The sequence below is a fragment of the Ranitomeya imitator genome, chromosome 3 (genome assembly GCF_032444005.1).
Source record: "Ranitomeya imitator isolate aRanImi1 chromosome 3, aRanImi1.pri, whole genome shotgun sequence".
Taxonomy (NCBI): domain Eukaryota; kingdom Metazoa; phylum Chordata; class Amphibia; order Anura; family Dendrobatidae; genus Ranitomeya; species Ranitomeya imitator.
Genome location: NC_091284.1, coordinates 533114528 through 533139567, shown reverse-complemented (window position 1 = coordinate 533139567; position 25040 = coordinate 533114528). Strand labels below are relative to the sequence as shown.

At 41.0% G+C, this 25040-nt stretch overlaps 1 protein-coding gene across 1 annotated transcript in view; it reads left to right on the top strand.

The window, feature by feature from the left end:
* Positions 1-24542, top strand: part of VWA3B (von Willebrand factor A domain containing 3B) — a 430059-nt gene extending 405517 nt beyond the window's left edge. Inside the window, exons 30-35 of the mRNA XM_069757817.1 lie at positions 2153-2239; positions 3750-3871; positions 5511-5603; positions 17707-17872; positions 18978-19212; positions 24254-24542. Of these exons, the coding sequence (XP_069613918.1) occupies positions 2153-2239; positions 3750-3871; positions 5511-5603; positions 17707-17872; positions 18978-19212; positions 24254-24455 (905 nt within the window). The 3' untranslated portion in view covers positions 24456-24542. The remainder of the gene's footprint in view (positions 1-2152; positions 2240-3749; positions 3872-5510; positions 5604-17706; positions 17873-18977; positions 19213-24253) is intronic.
* The last annotated feature ends 498 nt before the right edge of the window (positions 24543-25040 follow it).

Sequence of the window (25040 nt, the reverse complement as noted above, 5' to 3'; positions counted from 1 at the left end):
GTAAGTCCTACTGGGCTGGCAGTGCTGTTTCACTTGTGGTAGTGAAAGGGGCCTCTCAGCCTGTCAAATTTGTGAGCGAGTATGGTGCCACGTCAGCGACTGCATGGGCCACATCCACTCACTTCCCATGCATCCCTGGTCTTGTATAGACATGGGGTGTCTGTGTAAAACTGTACCAAACTGACCTTACATGTCCCCAGGGGGTGCTGAACCTATTGTTGGTACAAGTGGGGAGACTGCACTACGCAATCCTTCTGGCATAATAGCGAGATCAGGCGGGGTAGCCAGGTGCGGAGTCACACAACTCTTATCAGTTGACACACATTTCGTGAGGTTAAGGGTATGTGCACACGTTCAGGTTTTTTTTGCGTTTTTTTCGCGTTTTTTCATGATAAAAACGCATTACAAACTGCAGACATATGCATCCTACCATTTAGAATCATTCTGCAATTTTTGTGCATATGGTGCGTTTTTTTCCGCAAAAAAACGCATTGCGGTAAGAAAAAGCAGCATGTTCATTAATTTTGTGGATTTTTCGCGTTTTTCCCGCTATTCTATGCATTTGGGAAAAAACGCATCAAAAACGCGTCAAAAACGTGAAAAAACGCGATTTCTGGCAGAAATGTCCGTTTTTTGTCTGGAAATTTCTGCTAGAAAATCCTGACGTGTGCACATACCCTTACATCTTCAGTCTGCAACTTGTAGTGACACAAGACAAGGATGGGCTGCAGTTTGAATTATATCATGGACTCCATTTTATCTCACTTTTGGAGAACCCCTTTAACATTCCTGTCTAGATGACAATAGTCTATATCTCTTTCCACAAATGTTTTTCAAAGAAAGTGTAAAGTTGCAGAAAATTGTATACCATATTTACTTGTGGTTTGTAATGCTAGGAAAATGCATCACTGGTTGTTTGTCAGAAAATCATTGCAGTTATTGTTACTGTTTTTACCATGATAAATGCATGCTCACACAAAGAACTGTAGAAAGTGCCACATTTATCATCTAGCATGAGAAATAACTGCTGTTCGTTTTCACTAATGAAAACACTCATCCAATCACTTACTTGTGCTAATCATATAGAGGATCAAGTAGAAAAACTGAGACCTTACAAATTACTCTGCCTTAAATATCTACTCACTGATCAGAAATGAGGCACTGCTGCATTGAAAGCATGTACGAGAAAGGCAATCTGTCAGTAAGATCAACCTTCCTAAGTCATTTATCTGGGCAGGTAGGTCATAGGAAGCTGATTAAAATTATACTTTGATATCTGTGATCCATGTTTTTCTTATATGTAAATTAGCTGTTAAGATATGCGGGCTGGGCACAGATTTCCCTAAAATCTGCCTCCAGAGCTGATTTTAACTAAAAGGGTGTGTTACAAGTATGAGTCATGTAATGACTGACAGTCTGCTCTCCTGATCTACATGTCTCACACTGGTGAAGGGGGCTTTTATTTATAATAAGCTCTGGAGGCAGATTCTCATTTTCCACTTATGAATAATCGTTCCCACTGTAAAATGATGGACAAAAATACTTTCAAAATAGCCTTATAACCTTTGTCAGATTGATAGACCGCAGCAATTGCATGAATGAGTTCATTGTTGATGTGTTTTCTCCTGGGCATTGGTGTAACACTCAACTGAATTCTCTAGACCCACAAAGTAACAAGACTTGTTTTTATAGAGATGGTCACACTTGCTGAAGAACAAATAGTCAATGGCATTTGATTAGCAGCATCTGGTTGCAACTTACCCTTTTATGGAAGCAGTAACAGTTTACTTAATTTTTCACACACTGCTTCTACATTTTTGCCTTATTTTCGTAAAATAAATATTTGCACGGTGTAATTTTTGTCTTGAGGTTCATCCAAGGTTGTATTTATCTAATTTTAAAGACTTCTAAGGATTAGATGCTTTTATTTTGTTCTGGTATGTAAAACCATAGAAATAAAAAATTGTACTACTTTTTCTCATGATTGTGTACAAAATAAATTTGTGGAGATTCCGTGCAAGGAGATAACTTCCATTGACGCTAGTTTGTAAACTGTGTTGTATATAGAGTACCTATAAATAAAATTAGTTGTAAAGTGCTATTAAGCCTCTGACCATTATTCATGTGTATCTTTTACTCCAAATAATTCCAGAAATACCAGTTCTGAGTACTGACCCGCTGCCTCTACCAGGAAAAAAGGTGCTTTCAATCTGCTCACACAATGGATGGTATGAGGAAGGTATGATAATAATAGAGTTGAAAGAATACATGTGCTAAATGTCTATAATAATAACAACAATAAATAGCAAAAAAAAAACACAAGTAGGTAGTTAAACATGTACTTTCATAAACCAATAATCTATTATTTTCTGTAATCCATTGTGTGGAAACATCTGTTTCTGGTGGGCGATAGGAGAATTTGAGTGTTTTTTTTTTTTTTAAGTAGTTACTTTCAAGAAATCTGGAAAAATGTTGAACTCACCACTTTTTCTCACATAAAGGTCTTGCTCATACTAGCGTATAAATAGGATGAGTGCAATCTGGTCAAAAATTGGATTGCACTCAGATCAATGTCATTCAATGTGACAATGCAGCTCTGCGTATTTTTTTCTCAGCTGTATTCGGCATGAGAAAAAATTGCGGCATGCTGCGATTTCACTGTGAAATCAGTACAGTGCAAGAAAAAATTACATGCCATACAGACCATCAGTATGGCATCCCATTTTTACAGATACATTACAATTCTGTAACATAGGAAACTGTAAATGGTCCTGTAAAAGATTAATAGCTGCTTAGTAAAAAAACGGACTGCACATGGATGAGAAGTGAGAAAAAATTGTCCACTTTTCTGGATGAAAATGGGACCACACATTTTTATACGCCATTGTGAGTGATCCTTAATACTTATAACCTGCCAAATTACACATATGTGTATGAAAAATGATTTATACAATGGTTTCTATGCTGCACTGTTATAAGCTGTCAACTTTAGGTGTAGTGGTCTTTTAATTCATCCTCCATCTGAGTTTCTCAGAGGCTAGTTTTTTTGTTCTTGGCAGTACAGGTCTTCTTTACACAGAACGATGCACTGCTAAGAACAATGATCTTTTCATCAAGCCAAAACGTCATTTGACCCAACGAGTGAGCATTTTCCTCATTTGTCGAGGGATTGGTAGTCTGATTACATTGCCCTATCATTGGGAAGCGAGCATTTTTAGGAACGCTCATTCATGATAATCGTCCAGTGAAAATCCAGCTTTATTCCCTTCTCAGCCATGAAAGACTTGCATGGGAGTAAACCTCTAAAGGGCCCTATGTACATTAGGCTAATGTCATCCAAACCTGCCAATATTGATGGGTTTGCCCGACAGTCTAATGTATATGGTGGCCCTCTGACGATAGTCGGGGAGAGATGTTGATCGGTCATATCCGATCAAGGACTATTGATCACATTGTCCACCCAGAGATTAGCCACAGGCCAACATATCAAGCAGTCTCTTTATCATAGAAAACACAGGAGTGCACTAGCAAACAAGCTATCCTGTGTATGGGAGTGTTAGCTGAGATAGCTGTCATTTGGCCAACAACTATCTATTGCGTGTGGCCAGCTAAAGTGTCTACAAATGGTGTTTGCTCATTTAGCAGAGAGCATCTGCCAGATCAGTTATGATTTGTGGTGTATGAACTAGTGGTCTTATGTGAGAAATAGGATGTGTGCGTTATTTAGTCTACCATAATTTATTTTGTAGGATCCATTATTCAAGATTGTGGAGATAGCACTTATTTTGTTGAGAAAACCTCTGGTGAAGTGGCAAGGATACATAGAGATGACCTATTGACAGATACAGATGACAACAAGAAAGAGATTAAGGTAATGTATCTGAGATAATGGAATGCTAACCTTCGGATGAGCTCACACAACTGTAGTGAACTATAAAGGCAAAAAAGTGTGAAGCAGTCGGCTCACCAGTAACAAATAGTCCTCTTGTCCCAAACAGAGTTCTGGGAGGGTGCACAGATCACTTGTTGGACATTCAATGCAGGAGTGAATTCAAGGGTTGTACATCTATACATCTAGCACCAGATGTCAAAAAATTACAAAAAACGTTTTTAATACAAATTTAAAGATATTGTAGGCAGCAGCAAGGCCAACACGTTTCCAGCAATGCTACTGTTAGTCATGACATTGTAGGAACTGATGAATCTACCTACTTATGTTTCTATGCATATAGATTTCAGCAGGTGAAAGATTACCAAAAGGGTGTCCTACTGGCAAATGTTTGGAAGTGATATATCTGTATCCTAAAGCATCAACTATAGTCATCCTAGTTATTAAGCAGATTGAAAAGGGTATCTCGGGTTTTATACACAAACGGTAAAAAATGTATTAACTTCACCGAGGTGGCCATAATAATGTCAGAAATAAAAAATACATTGGCATCTTCATATTGATTATTGTAGGAGTTTAGGAAATAGTGTTTGCTTTTTTCAAAGTTGTGGCCCTTCTGTCCTCGGATTGTGGGTGCAACTGCAGGTCAGCTACTTTCATTAAAATTAGGATGAGCTGCAAACCTTATTTCTCTTACCTTGTAAGCAACCCTAGTTAAATGGAGTGCATTAGGTTTAGGTTTCTGCTTCTTGCTGGCTTCTTCTCTGTAGTTTTGATAAAGCACATCCTTATCTACCACACTTCTCAGTCATGAGCTCTGTCCAATCCCATCCACACCCTTGACTGACAGCTTTTTGCTTCCACTGTCTATAGTCAGAAAGCTATCAATCATGGTGAGAGATGGGGTTAGCTGGGGTCATCATTGATAGGAGCTGCAGCAGATTAAACAGGGATTTTATCAAAACTAGCAAGAAGCCCAGTAAGTGACTCAGTATAATCATGGTTTCTATCCCTACTTTATGCTGCTCTGATGGAACAGTAAAAACCTGGTGACAGATACTCATTAAAATTGATTGCTCTTTATTATATGTCCAATTAACCCACCCATGTATTTGGTCAAATATATTTTGAAACCTGCAACAAGTGACTTAGAAAGTGATCTACAGGTCATGGTGCTTTTGATCAAATTGTCCCACTACGTTGATCTGATACTGTAGAAATATAGAAAGCTGGGGATACTTTGCTGGGTAACTACAGGGAAACTACATTCAGTGGCGGGGGGCTGATGGAGATAAAGCCAGGGTTAGCTCAGAGATGTTGAACATCTGTATTTGGTTTAGGATTAGAATCCATGAATCCGCATTGTGAATTGAGTTCAGTAAGAAGCCGAGGCAGTGTGCTGCACCTGTGGAGATACAGTAACGCCGCGCTCAGCAGTGCACAAATTGCAGGTCACACGTTAGAGTAGAAGATGTATTTTATCAGGCCAGAACAATTTGCTTCTTTTTTTAGCAGCATATTACATCTTCCCTCAGTTCTTTATTGACTTCACGTGAAAACAATTTAGCGACAGAACATTTTGTGTCACCTAATCATGTGTCTCGCTGCTGTCTATGTGTAGGAAAGTGACCCCGTGCTTGGACCTCATCCACTTCATCCTGGGAGTTATTGTCCAGGAGTAGTATTACAGTCTACTCCTGATCTCAACGTGACGGTAAGGAAAGCAGTGATACGTCTGAATGTTGCAGCTGCTAGAAGTGTCTTTATGTCGTAATCGAGGGGAATCTGCCCATCAGTGGGATTCCATAGATGATGTTCACAATGTTCATTTTTATCCTGTATTTTGTCCGGTATTTTTAGATTTACCGTAATTTAAAAATCTAAAGTCCTGTGGAGAATACTTTGCTTTTCTTTGTTTTCAGTTAAAAGGATGATTCGAAAAGGCAACGAGGGCTGTTACATATACGAAGAAAAGCTCCTGTCCTGGTTGACCATGCTCGTCCATTTATCTATTCTTTCCAGCTAAATGAAACATGACAATTCTCTAGTAGTTAGCAATTAAGGGGAAATCTATATCTATCAGCTACTCCCAATATCATGCATTGTGCAGAATTAAAGGGGTTATCCACTACTTGGACAACCGCTTCTCATTTCTCATGTTGGGCCCCATTAAAATAAAAACACATATTCATCTCCCGTGTCGGCACTGTTCCAACGATATCAGCACTCACAATCCCAGGGCTCATGTGAGGTTGTGATGTCACACGAGCCCTGAGCCCAATCAGTGCCTGCTTCACTATCCCCACCTTCGGACATATTAAACATCATCAAATAGTCAGAGCTGTGGCCGATCTCTGACTTCCTCTTGATGTTCGATTTGTCTGAAGGCGGGACAGTGACTCCAACATCGATTGAGCACAGGGATCACCTGACATAACCACACATGAGCCCTGGGAATGTGATTGTCGACCCCGCTGGAGCTGCCTTGTCAAGGCAGGTAAGTATAGATTTTTTTTAAAGGGGCCAAGCATGAAGAATGAGAAGGGGTTGTCCAAATAGTGGATAACCCATTTAAGTGGAATTTATGCTTTAAGATGAAGAGTAATTTCAGACAGTTGCTTAAAGTATAGCTGTCATTTCATGAAAACTTGCAGTAGAATGTCTGTGTCTTCCTCTAGCTCCTCCTCCTCTACTTCCCCTCTACATAGAACTTTATGAGCACCATCTGTCATCTTTTATCTCAGTAATGGAAAAGTCTTTAAAGGGGTATTCCCATCTCAAAGATCCTATCTTAATATGTACAGGGTGTAATATTAATAATATAAGCAAAGATTACTGTACTTGTTTTTATTATGTATACCCCTCCTCACATGTAAAGCGCCATGGAATAAATGGCGCTATAACAATAAATAATAATAATACTGTATCTTCAATAAGAAATTTAGTATACAATAGCTCTTCAGATTTGCATTGTCAATTACCCCATTTGGGACATTGCAGTAACTTAATCCCTTTAGCCCCAAGGTGGTTTACATGTTACAATTCGGACCAGTGCCACTTTATGAGGTAATAAGGCTGGAATGCTGTATCCCACTGATTCTGAGACTGTTTTTTCATGACATATTGACATATTGTTCTTCATGTTTGTGGTAAAATTTCTTCTATATAAATTGCATTTATTTGTAAAAAAAAAATGGAAATTTTGCAATGTTTAAACTTTGAATTCTTATGCCCTTAATCAGAGATAAGTGTCACAAAAATCTATATACATAATTGTCTAAGGGTCACTTCCGTCTGTCTGTCCTTCTGTCACGGTTATTCGTTCGCTGATTGGTCTCGGCAGCTGCCTGTTATGGCTGCCGCGACCAATCAGCGACGGCCACAGTCCGATTAGTCCCTCCCCTGCTCCGTAATCCCCTCCAGTCACCGCTCACACAGGGTTAATGGCAGCGGTAACGGCCCGCGGTGTAACGCGCTCCGTTACCGCTGCTACTAACCCTGTGTGTCCCCAACTATTTACTATTGATGCTGCCTATGCAGCATCAATAGTAAAAATATGCATGTTAAAAATAATTTTAAAAAAACCTGCTATACTCACCCTCCGCCGCCTTTCTCGCTCCTCGCCACGCTCCCGGTTATTCGTTCGCTGATTGGTCTCGGCAGCTGCCTGTTATGGCTGCCGCGACCAATCAGCGACGGCCACAGTCCGATTAGTCCCTCCCCTGCTCCGTAATCCCCTCCAGTCACCGCTCACACAGGGTTAATGGCAGCGGTAACGGCCCGCGGTGTAACGCGCTCCGTTACCGCTGCTATTAACCCTGTGTGTCCTCAACTATTTACTATTGATGCTGCCTATGCAGCATCAATAGTAAAAATATGCATGTTAAAAATAATTAAAAAAAAACCTGCTATACTCACCCTCCGCCGCCTTTCTCGCTCCTCGCCACGCTCTTGGGACTGCTCCATTGCAAGTGGTAGCTTCCGGTCCCGTCCCAGGGCTGGTGTGTGGCAAGGACCTTCCGTGACGTCACGGTCATGTGACAGCGACGTCATCATAGGTCCTGCTCACACCAGCCCTGGGACTTGCAATGGAACTCGGCTTCAGGAAAATGGCCGCCGCTATCTCCATCTGCGCATGCGCGGCATCCCGCGGCCATTTTCCTGAAGCCCCAGGAAGCCGAGCACTACCATCTGCGCACGTGCGACCTCTGGAAGATGGCCGCCGCCAGCGATAATCCGTGGACAGTGCTACAACGCGCCTGCGGAAGGTGAGTATGTGTTTATTTTTTATTTTTTTCACCTGTGTCATACGTGGCTGGGCAATATACTACATAGCTGGCCAATATACTACATAGCTGGGCAATATACTACATGGGCTGTGCAATATGCTATGTGGCTCTGTGCTGTATACTACGTGATGGCTGGGCAATATACTATGTGGCTGGGCAATATATTACGTAACTGGGCAATATACTACATCGCTGGGCGATATACTACGTGGCTGGGCAATATACTACGTGGCTGGGCAATATACTACATGACTGGGCAATATACTACGTGGCTGGGCAATATACTACGTGGCTGGGCAATATACTACATAACTGGGCAATATACTACGTCGCTGGGCAATATACTACGTGGCTGGGCAATATACTACGTGGCTGGGCAATATACTACGTGGCTGGGCAATATACTACGTCGCTGGACAATATACTACATGGCTGGGCAATATACTACATGGCTGGGCAATATACTACATGGCTGGGCAATATACTACATAGCTGGCCAATATACTACATAGCTGGGCAATATACTACATGGGCTGCGCAATATGCTACGTGGCTCTGTGCTGTATACTACGTGATTGAGCAATATACTACGTCACTGGACAATATACTACGTAACTGGGCAATATACTACATGGCTGAGCAATCTACTACGTGGCTGGGCAATATACTACGTAACTGGGCAATATACTACGTCGCTGGGCAATATACTACGTGGCTGGGCAATATACTACGTGGCTGGGCAATATACTACGTGGCTGGGCAATATACTATGTGGCTGGGCAATATACTACGTGGCTGGGCACTATACTACGTGGCTGGGCAATATACTACGTGAATGGGAAATATACTATGTGGCTGGGCAATATACTACGTGGCTGGGCAATATACTACGTGGCTAAGCAATATACTACGTGGCTGGGCAATATACTACGTGACTGGGCAATATACTACGTGGACATACATATTCTAGAATACCCGATGCGTTAGAATCAGGCAACCATCTAGTAGTTAATAAATAACATTTCCACATGTCTACTTTACATCAGCACAACGTTTTAAACATTTTTTGTTGTTGTTAGGAAGTTATAAGGGTTAAAAGTAGACCAATGATTTCTCCTTTTTCCAACAAAATTTACAAAACCACTTTTTTTAGGGACCACCTCACATTTGAAATGACTTTGAGGGTTCTATATGATAGAAAATACCCGAAAGTGAAACCATTTCAAAAACTGCAAACATACGTTTTTGACGTGTTTTTTGATGCATTTTAAGCGTTTTTTTCATGCTGATTTGTGTGTTTTTTTGTAAGCTCAATACAGATATACAAAAAAAAGAATTGTGATGTCATTTCTTGTCCAACCTCTTCATTTACATACTCCATTGAAGAATATACACACACAGCTAGATTGATAGATAGATATGTTAGATGGATACAATAGATATCTATCATATCTATCTATCTATCATATCTATCTATCGTATCTATCTATCTATCTATCATATCTTTCTATGGATGTATCTATTGTATTTATCTATGGTATCTATCTATCGATATATTCATCTATTATCTACCAATATATCTATCTATAAATATATCTATATATAGATATATCGATAGATATATTGATAGATAGATAATAGATAAATAGATAATAGATACGTTAGATAGATAGATGGATACGATAGATAGATAGATAGATATGATAGATATCTATCTATCATATCTATCTATTGTATCCATCTATCATATCTATCTATCTATCTGTCTATCTATCTATCTATCGATATATCTATCTATAAATATATCTATCTATACAGTACAGACCAAAAGTTTGGACACACCTCATTTAAAGATTTTTCTGTATTTTCATGACTATGAAAATTGTACATTCACACTGAAGGCATCAAAACTATGAATTAACACATGTGGAATTATATACTTAACAAAAAAGTGTGAAACAACTGAAATTATGTCTTATATTCTAGGTTCTTCAAAGTAGCCACCTTTTGCTTTGATTACTGCTTTGCACACTCTTGGCATTCTCTTGATGAGCTTCAAGAGGTAGTCACCCGAAATGGTTTTCACTTCACAGGTGGGCCTTGTCAGGTTTAATAAGTGGGATTTCTTGCCTTATAAATGGGGTTGGGGCCATCAGTTGTGTTGTGCAGAAGTCTGGTGGATACACAGCTGATAGTCCTACTGAATAGATTTTTAGAATTTGTATTATGGCAAGAAAAAAGCAGCTAAGTAAAGAAAAACGAGTGGCCATCATTACTTTAAGAAATGAAGATCAGCCAGTCCGAAAAATTGGGAAAACTTTGAAAGTGTCCCCAAGTGCAGTTGCAAAAACCATCAAGCGCTACAAAGAACCTGGCTCACATGAGGACCGCCCCAGGAAAGGAAGACCAAGAGTCACCTCTGCTTCTGAGGATAAGTTTTTCCGAGTCACCAGCCTCAGAAATCGCAGGTTAACAGCAGCTCAGATTAGAGACCAGGTCAATGCCACATAGAGTTCTAGCAGCAGCCACATCTCTACAACAACTGTTAAGAGGAGACTTTGTGCAGCAGGCCTTCATGGTAAAATAGCTGCTAGGAAACCACTGCAAAGGACAGGCAACAAGCAGAAGAGACTTGTTTGGGCTAAAAAACACAATGAATGGACATTAGACCAGTGGAAATCTGTGCTTTGGTCTGATGAGTCCAAATTTGAGATCATTGGTTCCAATGACCGTGTCTTTGTGCGACGCAGAAAAGGTGAATGGATGGACTCTACATGCCGGGTTCCCACTGTGAAGCATGGAGGAGGAGGTGTGATGGTATGGGGGTGCTTTGCTGGTGACACTGTTGGGGATTTATTCAAAATTGAAGGCATACTGAACCAGCATGGCTACCACAGCATCTTGCAGCGGCATGCTATTCCATCCGGTTTGCGTTTAGTTGGACCATCATTTATTTTTCAACAGGATAATGACCCCAAACACACCTCCAGGCTGTGTAAGGGCTATTTGACCAAGAAGGAGAGTGATGGGGTGCTACGCCAGAAGACCTGGCCTCCACAGTCACCAGACCTGAACCCAATCGAGATGGTTTGGGGTGAGCTCGACTGCAGAGTGAAGGCAAAAGGGCCAACAAGTGCTAAGCATCTCTGGGAACTCCTTCAAAACTGTTGGAAGACCATTTTCGGTGACTACCTCTTGAAGCTCATCAAGAGAATGCCAAGAGTGTGCAAAGCAGTCATCAAAGCAAAAGGTGGCTACTTTGAAGAACCTAGAATATAAGACATATTTTCAGTTGTTTCACACTTTTTTGTTAAGTATATCATTCCACATGTGTTAATTCATAGTTTTGATGCCTTCAGTGTGAATATACAATTTTCATAGTCATGAAAATACAGTAAAAACTTTGAATGAGAAGGTGTGTCCAAACTTTTGGTCTGTACTGTATATAGATATATATCGATAGATATATCAATTGATAGATAATAGATAAATAGATAATAGATAGATACGATAGATAGATAGTTAATAGATAAATAGATGATAGAGACGATAGATAGATGATACGATAGATAGATAGATAGATAGATAGATAGATAGATAGATAGATAGATAGATAGATACGATAGATGGATCACACAAGCGATAAACTCGGACGAGTCTCGCATCTTAATACCCGGCACTGCTGCCGGCACTCAGGAGCGGAGCATGCAGGTGCATGTATTTGCCGGCGCTAGTGTCGGGTATTAAGATGCAAGACTCGTCCGAGTTTCTTGCATGTGTGATCCCGGCCTTAAATAAAGACACACACATGAAATCTGCATTAGGCCAGGGTCACACTCACGAGAAACTCACACAAGTCTCTCGCTTCAATACCCAGCACTGCCACCAGCACTCGGGAGCGGAGCGTGCGGCAGCATGTATTTCTATGCAGCTGAACGCTTTGGTCCCAAGTGCCCGCGACAGTGCCGGGTAGTGACCCCGGCCTTAAGCGCAATATGATTCATTTAAAAAAAAAGAAGAAAATGGCGTAGGCTCCCGCGCCATTTTCTGCGCCAGAAAGGGAAAGCCAGTGCCTGAGGGACTGATGTTTGTAGCCTGGGAAGGGGTTAATACCCATGAAGCTTCTACGCTGCGTCAAACACGCAGCATTTCCTGAACGTGGAAACATACCCTCAAGGTGTTCAAAACCACATTCAAGAAGTTTATTAACACTTCAGGTGCATTACAGGAATTTTTGGAATGTGGAAAAAAACAATTTTTTTTTCACAAAAAATTAACTTCAGATGTAATTTTTTTTATTTTGACAAAGGTAACAGGTAAAAATGGACCCCAAAATTTGTTGTGCAATTTCTCCTGAGCATGCTGATATGCCATATGAGGGAGAAAACTACTGTTTGGGTACATGGCAGAGCTCAGAAGAGAAAGAGCGTCATTTGACTTTTTCAATGCAAAATTTGATGGAACAATTGACGTACGCCATGTCGCATTTGTAGAGCCCCTGATGTGCCTAAACAGTAAAATTCCCCACAAGTGACACCATTTTGTAAACTAGACCCCTCAGGGAACTGATTTAGATGTGTATTGAGCACCTTGAACCCACAGGTGCTTCACAGAAATTTATAAAATTGAGCCGTGGAAATAAAAAAAATCACATTTTCCCCACAAAAAAATGATTTTGGCCCCAAATTTTGCATTTTCATAAGGGTAACAGGAAAAATTGCTCCATACAACTTATTGTGCAATTTCTCCTGAGTACGTTGATATCCAATATGAGGTAGAAAATTACTGTTTGGACGCAAGTCAGGGCTCGGAAAGGAAGGAGCGCCATTCAAATTTTTGAATGTAAAATTTCATGGAATCATTAGCGGACGTCATGTCCCATTTGGAGAGCCCCTGATATGCTTATACAGTGGAAACCCAACACAAGTGACCCCATTTAGAAACTAGACCCCTCAAGGAATGTATTTAGATGTGTGGTGAGCACCTTGTATCCCCAGTGCTTCACAGAAGTTTATAACATTTTGCTGTGAAAATAAAAAGCCTGTGGGGTTTTATGCTATCTATGGGAGGCTATATGGGGCTCATGCTATATATGGGAGGCTATGTGGGTCTCATACTGTATATAGGAGGCACTGTATGTTACTTTTACACTGAATGACTGTATAACTTATGTAGCGGTTATCAACAGAGGATATAGCAATAGGCATCATTCAATGTAAGGCCATCCCTGAAAGGATAGAGTAATTAAAACTACAGTCTTCACGTGTCAAATTAAATATGTCTGTCTAACTGTAAATATAAAGTGATCTAGCTAATGAAAATTGGCCCTGAAATACAAATATACTTTTGTTTTGTAAAGAAGCTGTTTTGTTAAGGTTCAAAGAATTGTGATGAATAAATAAATGCACACTCAAAAATTGAATAAACTGAAATGAATTTACTTAATAATCTAATATATAAAGCTGAATGTGTGTGTGTGTGTGTGTGTGTGTGTGTGTGTGTGTGTGTGTGTGTGTGTGTGTGTGTGTGTGTGTGTGTGTGTGTGTGTGTCCGGGATTGGCATCTGCACCGTCGCAGCTACAGCCACAAAATTTTGCACAGTCACACGTCTGGACCCCGAGAGCGTCATAGACTATGTTGTGAGGTGAAATTTTAACCCCGCGCTTTCCAATTCACCAAACAATTTTGCCCCTATCTACATAATGGGAAAAAATGAAAGGAAAAGTGTAGGAGGCAAATTGACAGCTGCCAGATGTGAACAAGGGGGACTTAAAGAATGAGAGCGATGGCGCCAAAGAGTATATACCGTACAGTTGCTAAGGTGGGGCCCCGACATGGGATACTCACCACACACGGGGATATGAACACACACACAAAATGCGCCACACACTACTACGTGCTTGAACACATATTACCCTCAGCACACATTTCACCACAAATACACCAACCTCGCCACATAAAAGTCGAAACACAAAAGTCGCCGCTCAAAACTCGCCACGCATAGAACTCGCCACATGCAAAAACTAGGCTCTTGCAAAACTCGCCACAAGTGCAAAACTCACCTCATGGAAAACTCGCCACACGCAAAACTTGCACACGCGGAAATATTGCCACATGCACAAAAGTTGCAACACATGCAAAAGTTGCCTCACACAAAACTTGCACATACTCAAAAGGCACCACACATAAAACTCGCCACGCGCAAAACTCGCCATGCGCAAAACTTGCTGCACACAACTTGCTACACTAACCTGTCACATGCAACTCGACACACAAAAAGTTGCTACATGCATGTTGCCACACAAAACTCATCTCACAAAAGTCGCTACATGCATGTCGCCACACGCAACTCAACACACACAACTTGACAAACGAAACTCGCCCTAAAACACACACAAGTCTGGTATTATCCTTCAAAAATAAAAATCTGATTAATAAGCAAACTACAAAAAATGTACCATATAGGAAATACGGCAGCTGTCAGTCACATGACCTGTCTATTATGTGTATGTGTGAGCTAATATACAGGTGGTGATGGCGAACTCAGTCGAGGGGTTCAAGAGAGGCCTGGATGTCTTCCTGGAGCAGAACAATATTGTATCATACAATTAGGTTCTGTAGAAGGACGTAGATCTGGGGATTTATTATGATGGAATATAGGCTGAACTGGATGGACAAATGTCTTTTTTCGGCCTTACTAACTATGTTACTATGTTACTATGTATATACTGCTAGGGGGAGGGCTTCCTGTTGGCTGGGGATTTATCAGGCTGCCAATTTAGCTTACAAATACTGAGGTAAAAATACTGAGCAAATAACGTGTGAACGAGGTCTAATACAGGAGGAGATGACACACAGGTATATACTATATACAGGGGAGATGACACACAGATATATACTATATACAGGAGAGATGACACACAGGTATATACTATATAGAGGAGGAGATGACATACAGGTACATATATATACAGGAGGAGATGACATACAGGTATATACTATATACAGGAGGAGATGACACACAGGTATATACTATATACAGGAGCAGATGACCTACAGGTATATACTATATACAGGAGGAGATGACATACAGGTATATGCTATATATAGAAGATGACATACAGGTATATACTATATACAGGAGGAGATGACACACAGATATATACTATATACAGGGGAGATGACACACAAGTATATACTATATACAGGAGGAGATGACATACAGGTATATACTATATATAGATGGAGATGACATTCAGGTATATACTATATATAGGGGAGATGACACACAGCAGGTATATACTATATACAGGGGAGATGACATACAGGTATATACTATATACAGGAGATGACATACAGATGTATACTATATCCCCTATCTGTCCTTGGACGGGATAGTACGTCCAAGGTCAGATCCCCTGCTTTGATGCAGGGCTCCGCGGTGAGCCCGCATCAAAGCTGGGACATGTCAGCTGTTTTGAACAGCTGACATGTGCCCGTAATAGGCGCGGGCAGAATCGCGATCTGCCCGCACCTATTAACTAGTTAAATGCCGCTGTCAAACGCAGACAGCGGCATTTAACTACCGCTTCCGGCCGGGCGGCCGGAAATGACGTCATCGCCCACCCCCGTCACATGATCGGGGGTCGGCGATGCGTCTCCATTGTAACCATAGAGGTCCTTAAGACCTCTATGGTTACTGATCGCCGGTGGCTGTGAGCGCCACCCTGTGGTCGGCGCTCACAGCACACCTGCATTTCTGCTACATAGCAGCAATCAGCAGATCGCTGCTATGTAGCAGAGGCGATCGCGTTGTGCCTGCTTCTAGCCTCCCATAGAGGCTATTGAAGCATGGCAAAAGTAAAAAAAAAAAAGTGGAAAAAAATGTTAAAAAAATAAAAAAAATATAAAAGTTTAAATCACCCCCCTTTCGCCCCAATAAAAATAAATCAATAAAAAAAATATCAAATCTACACATATTTGGTATCGCCGCGCTCAGAATCGCCCGATCTGTCAATTAAAAAAAAAGCATTAACCTGATCGCTAAACAGCGTAGCGGGAAAAAAATTAAAAACACCAGAATTACGTTTTTGGTCGCCGCGACAGTGCATTAAAATGCAATAACGGGCGATCAAAAGAACGTATCTGCACCGAAATGCTATCATTAAAAACGTCATCTTGGCACGCAAAAAATAAGCCCCCAACAGACCCCAGACCACGAAAAATGGAGACGGTACGAGTATCGGAAAATGGCGCAATTTTTTTTTTTTTTAGCAAAGTTTGGAATTTTTTTTCACCACTTAGATAAAAAATAACCTAGTCATGTTAGGTGTCTACGAACTCGCACTGACCTGGAGAATCATAATGTCAAGTCAGTTTTAGCATTTAGTGAACCTAGCAAAAAAGCCAAACAAAAAACAAGTGTGGGACTGCACTTTGTTTGCAATTTCACCGCACTTGGAATTTTTTTCCTGTTTTCTAGTACATGACATGCTAAAACCAATGATGTCGTTCAAAAGTACAACTCGTCCCGCAAAAAATAAGCCCTCACATGGCCAAATTGACGGAAAAATAAAAAAGTTATGGCTCTGGGAAGGAGGGGAGTGAAAAACGAACACGGAAAAACGAAAAATCCCATGGTCATGAAGGGGATATATAAGGGAGATGACAAGCATGTATATACTGAGGTGATGAGGTGAAAATGAGAGGTGTGAGGTGAAAATGAAAAGGTGTGAGTGCAAAATGAGAGGAGTGAGGAAAAATAGTGGAGTGATCAGAAAATGACAGATGTGAGGTTGAAATGACAAGTGTTAGGGGGGAATGAGAGGAGTGAGGGAGAAAATGAGAGGTGTGAGGGAGAAAATGAGAGATGTGAGGAGGAAAATGAAAGATGTGATTGGGAAAATGAGAGGCGTGATGGGAAAATAAGAGAAGTGAGGTGCTACAACTAACCACAGATATTTACTATGCCCAGGCAACGCCGGGCTCTTCAGCTAGTAGATAATAAATATAAACAGTCACTCAAAATAACATAATCAATAGTCAATAGTCATAAGTCATACATTACATTGGAAATGGTAGGAGTCAAATCAGCCTGCTCTCTCAGTGTCCTCTCTCTTCTGGACAATTGACATGTGGCTGGACAAGTTTTCAATTAGCGTTCTGCTATACTCTTTGGAAGTACATATATACTGTATATTATATAATAAAACCAATCAATATCTCTATAATTCGTATTAATTAATTGGAGTGTTGAAATCATATTAAAATATATATAATACAACACAGAAGCTGAGTGGTATGAAATTGCTACTTCACATTAATATTCTTTTAAGCTACAGCTATTTATTTAGGAACTTCTTGGATAGGACTTGTGATATTATTGTATTGATGCTATAATATGATAATTTGGATAAAACATAAAATACGTAATTTCTGCCAATTCAGTATGCAATAAATAAGTCATTTGCTTGTTGTAAGGGCTTATTTGTATCTTACAATATATTAATTGCCTATATTTTTTCTTAGGTACGATACTATGATAGTGTTGAATCTTGTGCTCCAAGAGAACTTATCTTTTCAATATGCCCAGAAAAATATAAGAACGCTACTTCATACATCTTGGAATGTGAAAAAAGATGGGTTGGGCAGCCTGTGATTGCTAGGAATGATAAAACTGGAACCTTTCATTTAGGTAATGTATATAAATATTTAAATATGTCTACATCTGTACATATTCCGTGTCCACACCGAGCATAAACTGAAAAAAATTTGTTTGGGACTATTTATCGCAAATCTGAAGCAAAATCCATGTAACATGTAGATTTATTGTATATTTCCAGAACATTTCATCCTATGCATTTAAAAGAGGTATATCCAGAGTGAAATTCTGCAGCATAAATTGAAATTTTCTGGATTTAAAACCCGCACCTTAGATCATTTTCTGCAGATTCCGTACCGATTGTTCACGCAAAGTGTGGATGAGACGTAGACCTCATCCAGTTGTCCATTTTTCACATATGTGTTCCATCAGTGTTTTTCACCAATTTTTGTCTGAGTCACAGGCGAAATTCGCATATTTAAGTCTATGCCCTGTAAGAAACTCAGACAATAAACTAATGGCATCACTTCGCAGTTCTGTCCAGTTTTTGCCGACTGCTTGGAGAAGCTTGGAGAAGCTTGAGAAACCCGTCATCAGTTTTTTTTGCATAGGAGAAAAACTGAAGAATCAGAGATGATAAAAATTCACGCACTGACGAAACACTGATGGAAACCTGATCCACCACCCTGATCGAAATGAGACTTTGTTTTTCATACATGAAGAAAAAAATTAGACGTTTTGAATGAGGCCTTAGTGAAATCTTATCCACTTTGCTGCAGTAATACACTGTGGATTTTTACCTTGAACATACCCTACCTCATACTGTAATAATTCCAACACAGTAATCACCAATTTATCACTAGAAGATACTCTTCTGTTAAAGTGTCTTTTAAATATGTGCTTTGTACAATGGGGCAGGGTCAGTAGTAACATCAGTATAACCAGAGGTCTGGATCACAAGGAAAGGTAACACGTTAATTAAACGGCTTCCTCCCTCCTACTTCTCCTGTGCACCGATATCTGCGCAGCCTATATTTTTAGAAACTTCATCTACACACATGGGAAATGAAACTGATATGCATTTTTGTGGGGAATTTTCACTAAAATTTTGGGACAAATGCCCAACAGAATTTTCAGTTAAAAAAAAAATAACATCAGTATTCTTTATAAAGATCGTCATCTGCTCACTTTTTTGCAGCTGAAGTAAAGAAGCAAACAGATAATCACAAGAAGTATATCATTTCCTGGGCAGATGGTACAACAGCAGTACAAGACATGGAATGGATTTTTGGAAAGTTCAGCGAACCACATGTACTAAATGTTGGGGATCATGTTTTGACTTTGGCATATCCATCTTCGCTAACGTTCTTACCTGGTATCGTAACTGCTATCAGTGGGACAATGTTGCAGATACTGTTATGTAATGGAAAAAGGTTAGTACATGATCATGTAGCATTTTTTAATTATAAGGCTTGAAATGGTGCTAATATTATTTAATTCTATGTGATTTTTCACAAAAAATTATTTGCCTCCAGTTAATGATTTCTACTATCTATCTGTGCATCTTATAGTGTAAGCATGAGGAGAACACTGTCCATATGCCCTATTAACCCCTACCTGCACACCGACATACATTTACATTGGGTGCAAGTCTATGGAACAGTCTCAGGAGCTGGTACCATATTTTTAGGATTATAAGACACTCTTTATTTCCCCCAAATTTGGGGGGAAAATGGGGGTGCGGATATACCTTACCAGTACCTTTGCTGCAGGCTGCAGGTTGGGTTGAGAGGGTGTCCGGCACTGCTTGGGTCTCCGGTTCTGCTGCGGGGGTCTCTGGTTCTGCTGCGGGGTCTCCGGCACTGCAAGGGCCCTGCCGACATTTTGTGAAAGGCCAGAGCCCCCTCAGTTCCATGGTTTCCTATGCGGTGGACTCTGGGAAAATGGCCGCCGGGGGGGCGGCGCATGCACAGATGGAGATCTCGGCACCAAGATCTCCATTTGTGCATGCATCGCCCCCCGGCCGCCATTTTCCCAGAGTCCACCGCAGAGAAAACCATAGAACTGCGGGGGCTCTGGCCTTTCACATAATGTCAGCAGGGCCCTCACAGAACACATTGGAACACCCCTTCACCCCAGCCTGCGGCCTGCAGCATCACCCCACTCCTGCCTTCTCCAGCAGAGACCCTGCTTCACCACAGCCACCACCCCCGGTAATCAATAAGACGCATGGATCATAAGAAGTACAACCATTTTACTAAAAAAAATTTTTTACTGTTTTTCTCCTCAAAATTTGGTGTGCGTCTTATAATCCGGAGAATTTTATAATCCGAAAAATACGGTTCTTACCTCTAACCACAGCAACCAGAGTTAACTCTAATTGCTTCTGTCTAACAACTTAGATGCCACTGTCAGTCAATAAAATGGTTACTTAAGGCCCCTTCACATTAAGCGACACTGCAGCGATACTGACAACGATCCGGATCGCTGCAGCGTCGCTGTTTGGTCGCTGGAGAGCTGTCACACAGACAGCTCTCCAGCGACCAACGATCCCGAGGTCCCCAGTAACCAGGGTAAACATCGGGTTACTAAGCGCAGGGCCGCGCTTAGTAACCCGATGTTTACCCTGGTTACCAGTGTAAAAGTAAAAAAAAACAAACACTACATACTTACCTACCGCTGTCTGTCCCCGGCGCTTTGCTTCTCTGCACTCCTCCTGTACTGGCTGTGAGCACAGCGGCCGGAAAGCAGAGCGGTGACATCACCGCTCTGCTTTCCGGCTGACCAACGCTCACAGCCAGTACAGGAGGAGTGCAGAGCACAGCGCCGGGGACAGACAGCGGTAGGTAAGTATGTACTGTTTGTTTTTTTTTACTTTTACGCTGGTAACCAGGGTAAACATCGGGTTACTAAGCGTGGCCCTGCGCTTAGTTACCCGATGTTTACCCTGGTTACCAGTGAAGACATTGCTGGATCGGTGTCACACACGCCGATCCAGCGATGTCCACGGGAGATCCAGCGACGAAATAAAGTTCTGGACTTTGTTCAGTGAGCAACGATCTCCCAGCAGGGAACAGGAACACATGGGCTACTTGCACAGTGAACAAGTCTGTATGATCATGTTCACACACCACCAAGAAACCTGAAGTCTTCAGGTTTCTTGGTGGTGTGTGAACATGATCATACAGACTTGTTCACTGTGCAAGTAGCCCATGTGTTCCTGTTTCCATAATTGTTCTCTTGTGTCTACAAGACTGGGGAGTTCCACCACTCCTCTTGGGCTATCTGCACAAAAGCTGTTCTACCCTGTATGCACACATGGATTTTTCCTCTCTGAACCCTGTTCACACAGGTTATATACAGATGATCAGGTTTTTAAATACATCAGATAGGGATTGCATACATTAGTTAGGACTGCTCTGATAAGGGTATACCGTGAAGATTGGTAGAGCAGCTTAGTATACATTTTTTGCAAAAAACGTATCAACCAAATACCCTGTTTTTTACATCTTTTACTAGCACTTGCGGATTACTGCAACATTTTTTCAAACTGAGTGTTTTTGGTTTCACTATTCTCTTTTGTGTCTTCAGGTTTCTTGGTGGTGTGTGAACATGATCATACAGACTTGTTCACTGTGCAAGTAGCCCATGTGTTCCTGTTTCCATAATTGTTCTCTTGTGTCTACAAGACTGGGGAGTTCCACCACTCCTCTTGGGCTATCTGCACAAAAGCTGTTCTACCCTGTATGCACACATGGATTTTTCCTCTCTGAACCCTGTTCACACAGGTTATATACAGATGATCAGGTTTTTAAATACATCAGATAGGGATTGCATACATTAGTTAGGACTGCTCTGATAAGGGTATACCGTGAAGATTGGTAGAGCAGCTTAGTATACATTTTTTGCAAAAAACGTATCAACCAAATACCCTGTTTTTTACATCTTTTACTAGCACTTGCGGATTACTGCAACATTTTTTCAAACTGAGTGTTTTTGGTTTCACTATTCTCTTTTGTGTCTTCAGATCTCCCAGCAGGGGCCTGATCGTTGGTCGCTGTCACACATAACGATTTCCTTAACGATATCGTTGCTACGTCACAAAAAGCAACGATATCGTTGTGTGAAGGTACCTTTAGAGTTTGTGGGTTTAGACACTGGTGGATACAGACCGCAATGGGCCCCTGTACAAGAAAAATATATGGGCCCTTTGCTGCTCAAGAGCTCCTAAAAATACAAAATTGCACCTGCTTTATAAATGGGCCCCCTTATATCTTGGGCCCTGCGCGGCTATAGAGGTTGCACCAATGATATGTCCGCTACTGGGACAAGGTGCCCATCGGCCCATATCCCTGTGACGCATTAGTGGGGTTTTGAAATTTTTCCATCAGTGTTTTTCCCTTGGAAACCTCCATCACAACAATGTAGGTAAACCTACAATGACCAGTTGGTCTTCACTGGAAATCATTTCTTTTACTATATACTGCAAAACTAATTATACAAACATATTTGAAATCCCCACATCCTCAGAAGTCTCATCTCTGGAAATATACAATGAATTACACATGTACTAAATGACATAAGGAAAAACTATCAAAATGCCAGAATCGCTGTTGTCTTGTCAATGCACTTCCCCCCAAAATGCAATAAAAAGCATAAAAACATACCTCAATATTATATCAATAAAAATAACAGCTCACCACCAAAAAGTTTTTAGGCTACGTTCAGATTAGCGTTTCCCGACGCTGCGTCGGGAAACGCAGCGGCGACGCACGCGTCATGCGCCCCTATGTTTAACATGGGGGACGCATGCGTTTTTCTTGTTGCGTTTTCCGACACGTGCGTCGTTTTTGACGCTAGCGTCGGACGCAAGAAAATGCAACAAGTTGCATTTTTCTTGCGTCCGATTTCGTCAAAAAAACGACGCACGCGTCGCAAAATGCAGCGTTTTTGCGTGCGTTTGCACGCGTTTTTTCGTGCGTCGTGCGTTGCGTCGCCGACGCAGCGGCGCGCAACGCTACTCTGAACGTAGCCTTACACAAGTTTACCAATGCAAAAATAAGAAAGTAAGTAAAGAAAAATAAGAAAGTAAGAAAAGTAAGAAACCAAATTTTATTTTACAAAGCTCTCAATTATTTTAACCACGAAAATTCAATAAACAGAACTTTTCTATCTACGAAATCATATTGAATTAAATAATCATGTGGGCCACTCATTTATTCAATAAGTGTCTTAAAAACTAAGCCCAAAATTGCTGGAATTTCATTTATATTTTAACCATTTCACCCTTTTTTGGATTTTTTGGTTATGTGTATTCAGTACATTATATTTTAAAGTGAATGGTTTTATTCAAACTTACAACTTTCTTGCAAAAAACAAGTCCTCATATGGTACGGTTATGTTGATGGAAATATAAAAAAGTTATTACGTGGACTGAAAGGAAGGAAAAAAAACAAAAGCTAAAAATGAAATATGTTTTGATTCCTGCGCTATGTGTACTCTCTCGCTGGCTCAAATCAGCAGTCATGAGCTGGCAATAGAACGTGTTGTCAGAGTGCCCAGTGTGTAGAGAGCAGTGACAACACTAAGTCTACGTTCACATTAGCGTCGCGTCGCCGTTGCGTCGGCGACGCAGCGGCGACGCACGGAAAAACGCGCGCAAACGCGCGCAAAAACGCGCGCGTTTTGCGACGCGTGCGTCGTTTTTGACGAAAATCGGACGCACAGAAAATGCTACATGTAGCGTTTTCTTGCGTCCGACGCTAGCGTCGGAAACGACGCACGTGGCGAAAAACGCCACCAAAACAACGCACGCGTCCCCTATGTTAAACATAGGGGCGCGTCGCCGCTGTGTCGCCGCTGCGTCGCCGACGCAACAGCGACGCACATTAGCGTAACGCAGGGTGGCGCTGATCTCTGCACACTAGGTGTTCTGAATTCTGACAGCACGCTCTGTTGCCAGCTTGTCACTGCTGATCTGAGCTGGTGAAAGTGTGCACTGTCATTGTGCACATGGCAGATTGACAGAATAGGCTCTAGCCCAGCCACTGAAACAAAGGTCACTGATGACACTTCGTTTCAGGGAAGGAACTGAGACTGCAGCAGTGACCGCAGTCCCGGCCTTCTAATGACTAATGAAGATTTGAGTATCCCAGCATGCACTGGAATTCTCAAATAAAGGGTCATTAAAAAAGGAAGTGGAAAAAAAAATCAGTGTAGTTAGGGAAAGATAGGGAATTTTTAATTCAAACATGTTACAAAATAGTTTAGATTATGGCGCTAAATATATGGGGATTTAGGATGAAAATTAATTTGGATTTCACAGAGAAGGTCACCTTTTAAAAGGTGTTGTCTTAATTCGAAAACCTCTTTAATAAATGTGTTGGATGTATATTGGATCTATCAGGAATTTGCTGTTCAAAGTGTAAATAACGTGATCAGTTCCTGAATGAGATGATGGTTTTTGTCTTTAAGATGTGAGAATATGGAGGCTCATCACTGTTTTGGCCTCTCCGAGAAGAGATATGACCGTGCTGTACAATTCTACTCTGAAAGCAACCAAGCAATATATTCTGATGAAGATCTTATCATCTCAGAAAATGAAGAATCACTTTCTGATGTCTCTTCCTTTACAATATCATCAGTTGATACAGAAAGAAAACTGTTAAAGGTGTGAGATCCATGTGACAGTCGAACGCATTACAGCTCAGAACTGTTTACTACGATAATAAATTTAAACTCCAAGTAATAACCGCCTAGTTCTTCTGGCACAGATTTCACTTTAGCTGCGTTAGTAAAGTACTGATAGATTGTATATTGATATATTGTAACTTGACATGCTGCATCTTTTGACAGAGCGTAAGCTATTTTTGCTATCACTAGGAGTATATAGAAAACATACTGCTCTATTAAAGACAACCTGCCAGTGATATTCCGTATTTTTAGAATCATAAGACGCATTGGACCATAATACGCACCTAGGTTTTAAGAGGAAGTAAACAGAAAACAAATGTGGTCATGACACACTGTTATGGGAGGGGGGATCTGATACGGAGACTGTTACAGGGGTAATATCCCCCAATTCTGTACTAATATTCCCCATCCTGGTATATACAGTATATGTCCCCAATCCAGGTATACATGGCCCCTTCATCCTCATCCTGGTATACATGGCCACCTCTTCACCATCCCGGTATACATGGTCTCCTCATCACCATCCTGGTATGTATGATACCATCATCCCCATCCTTGTATACATGGC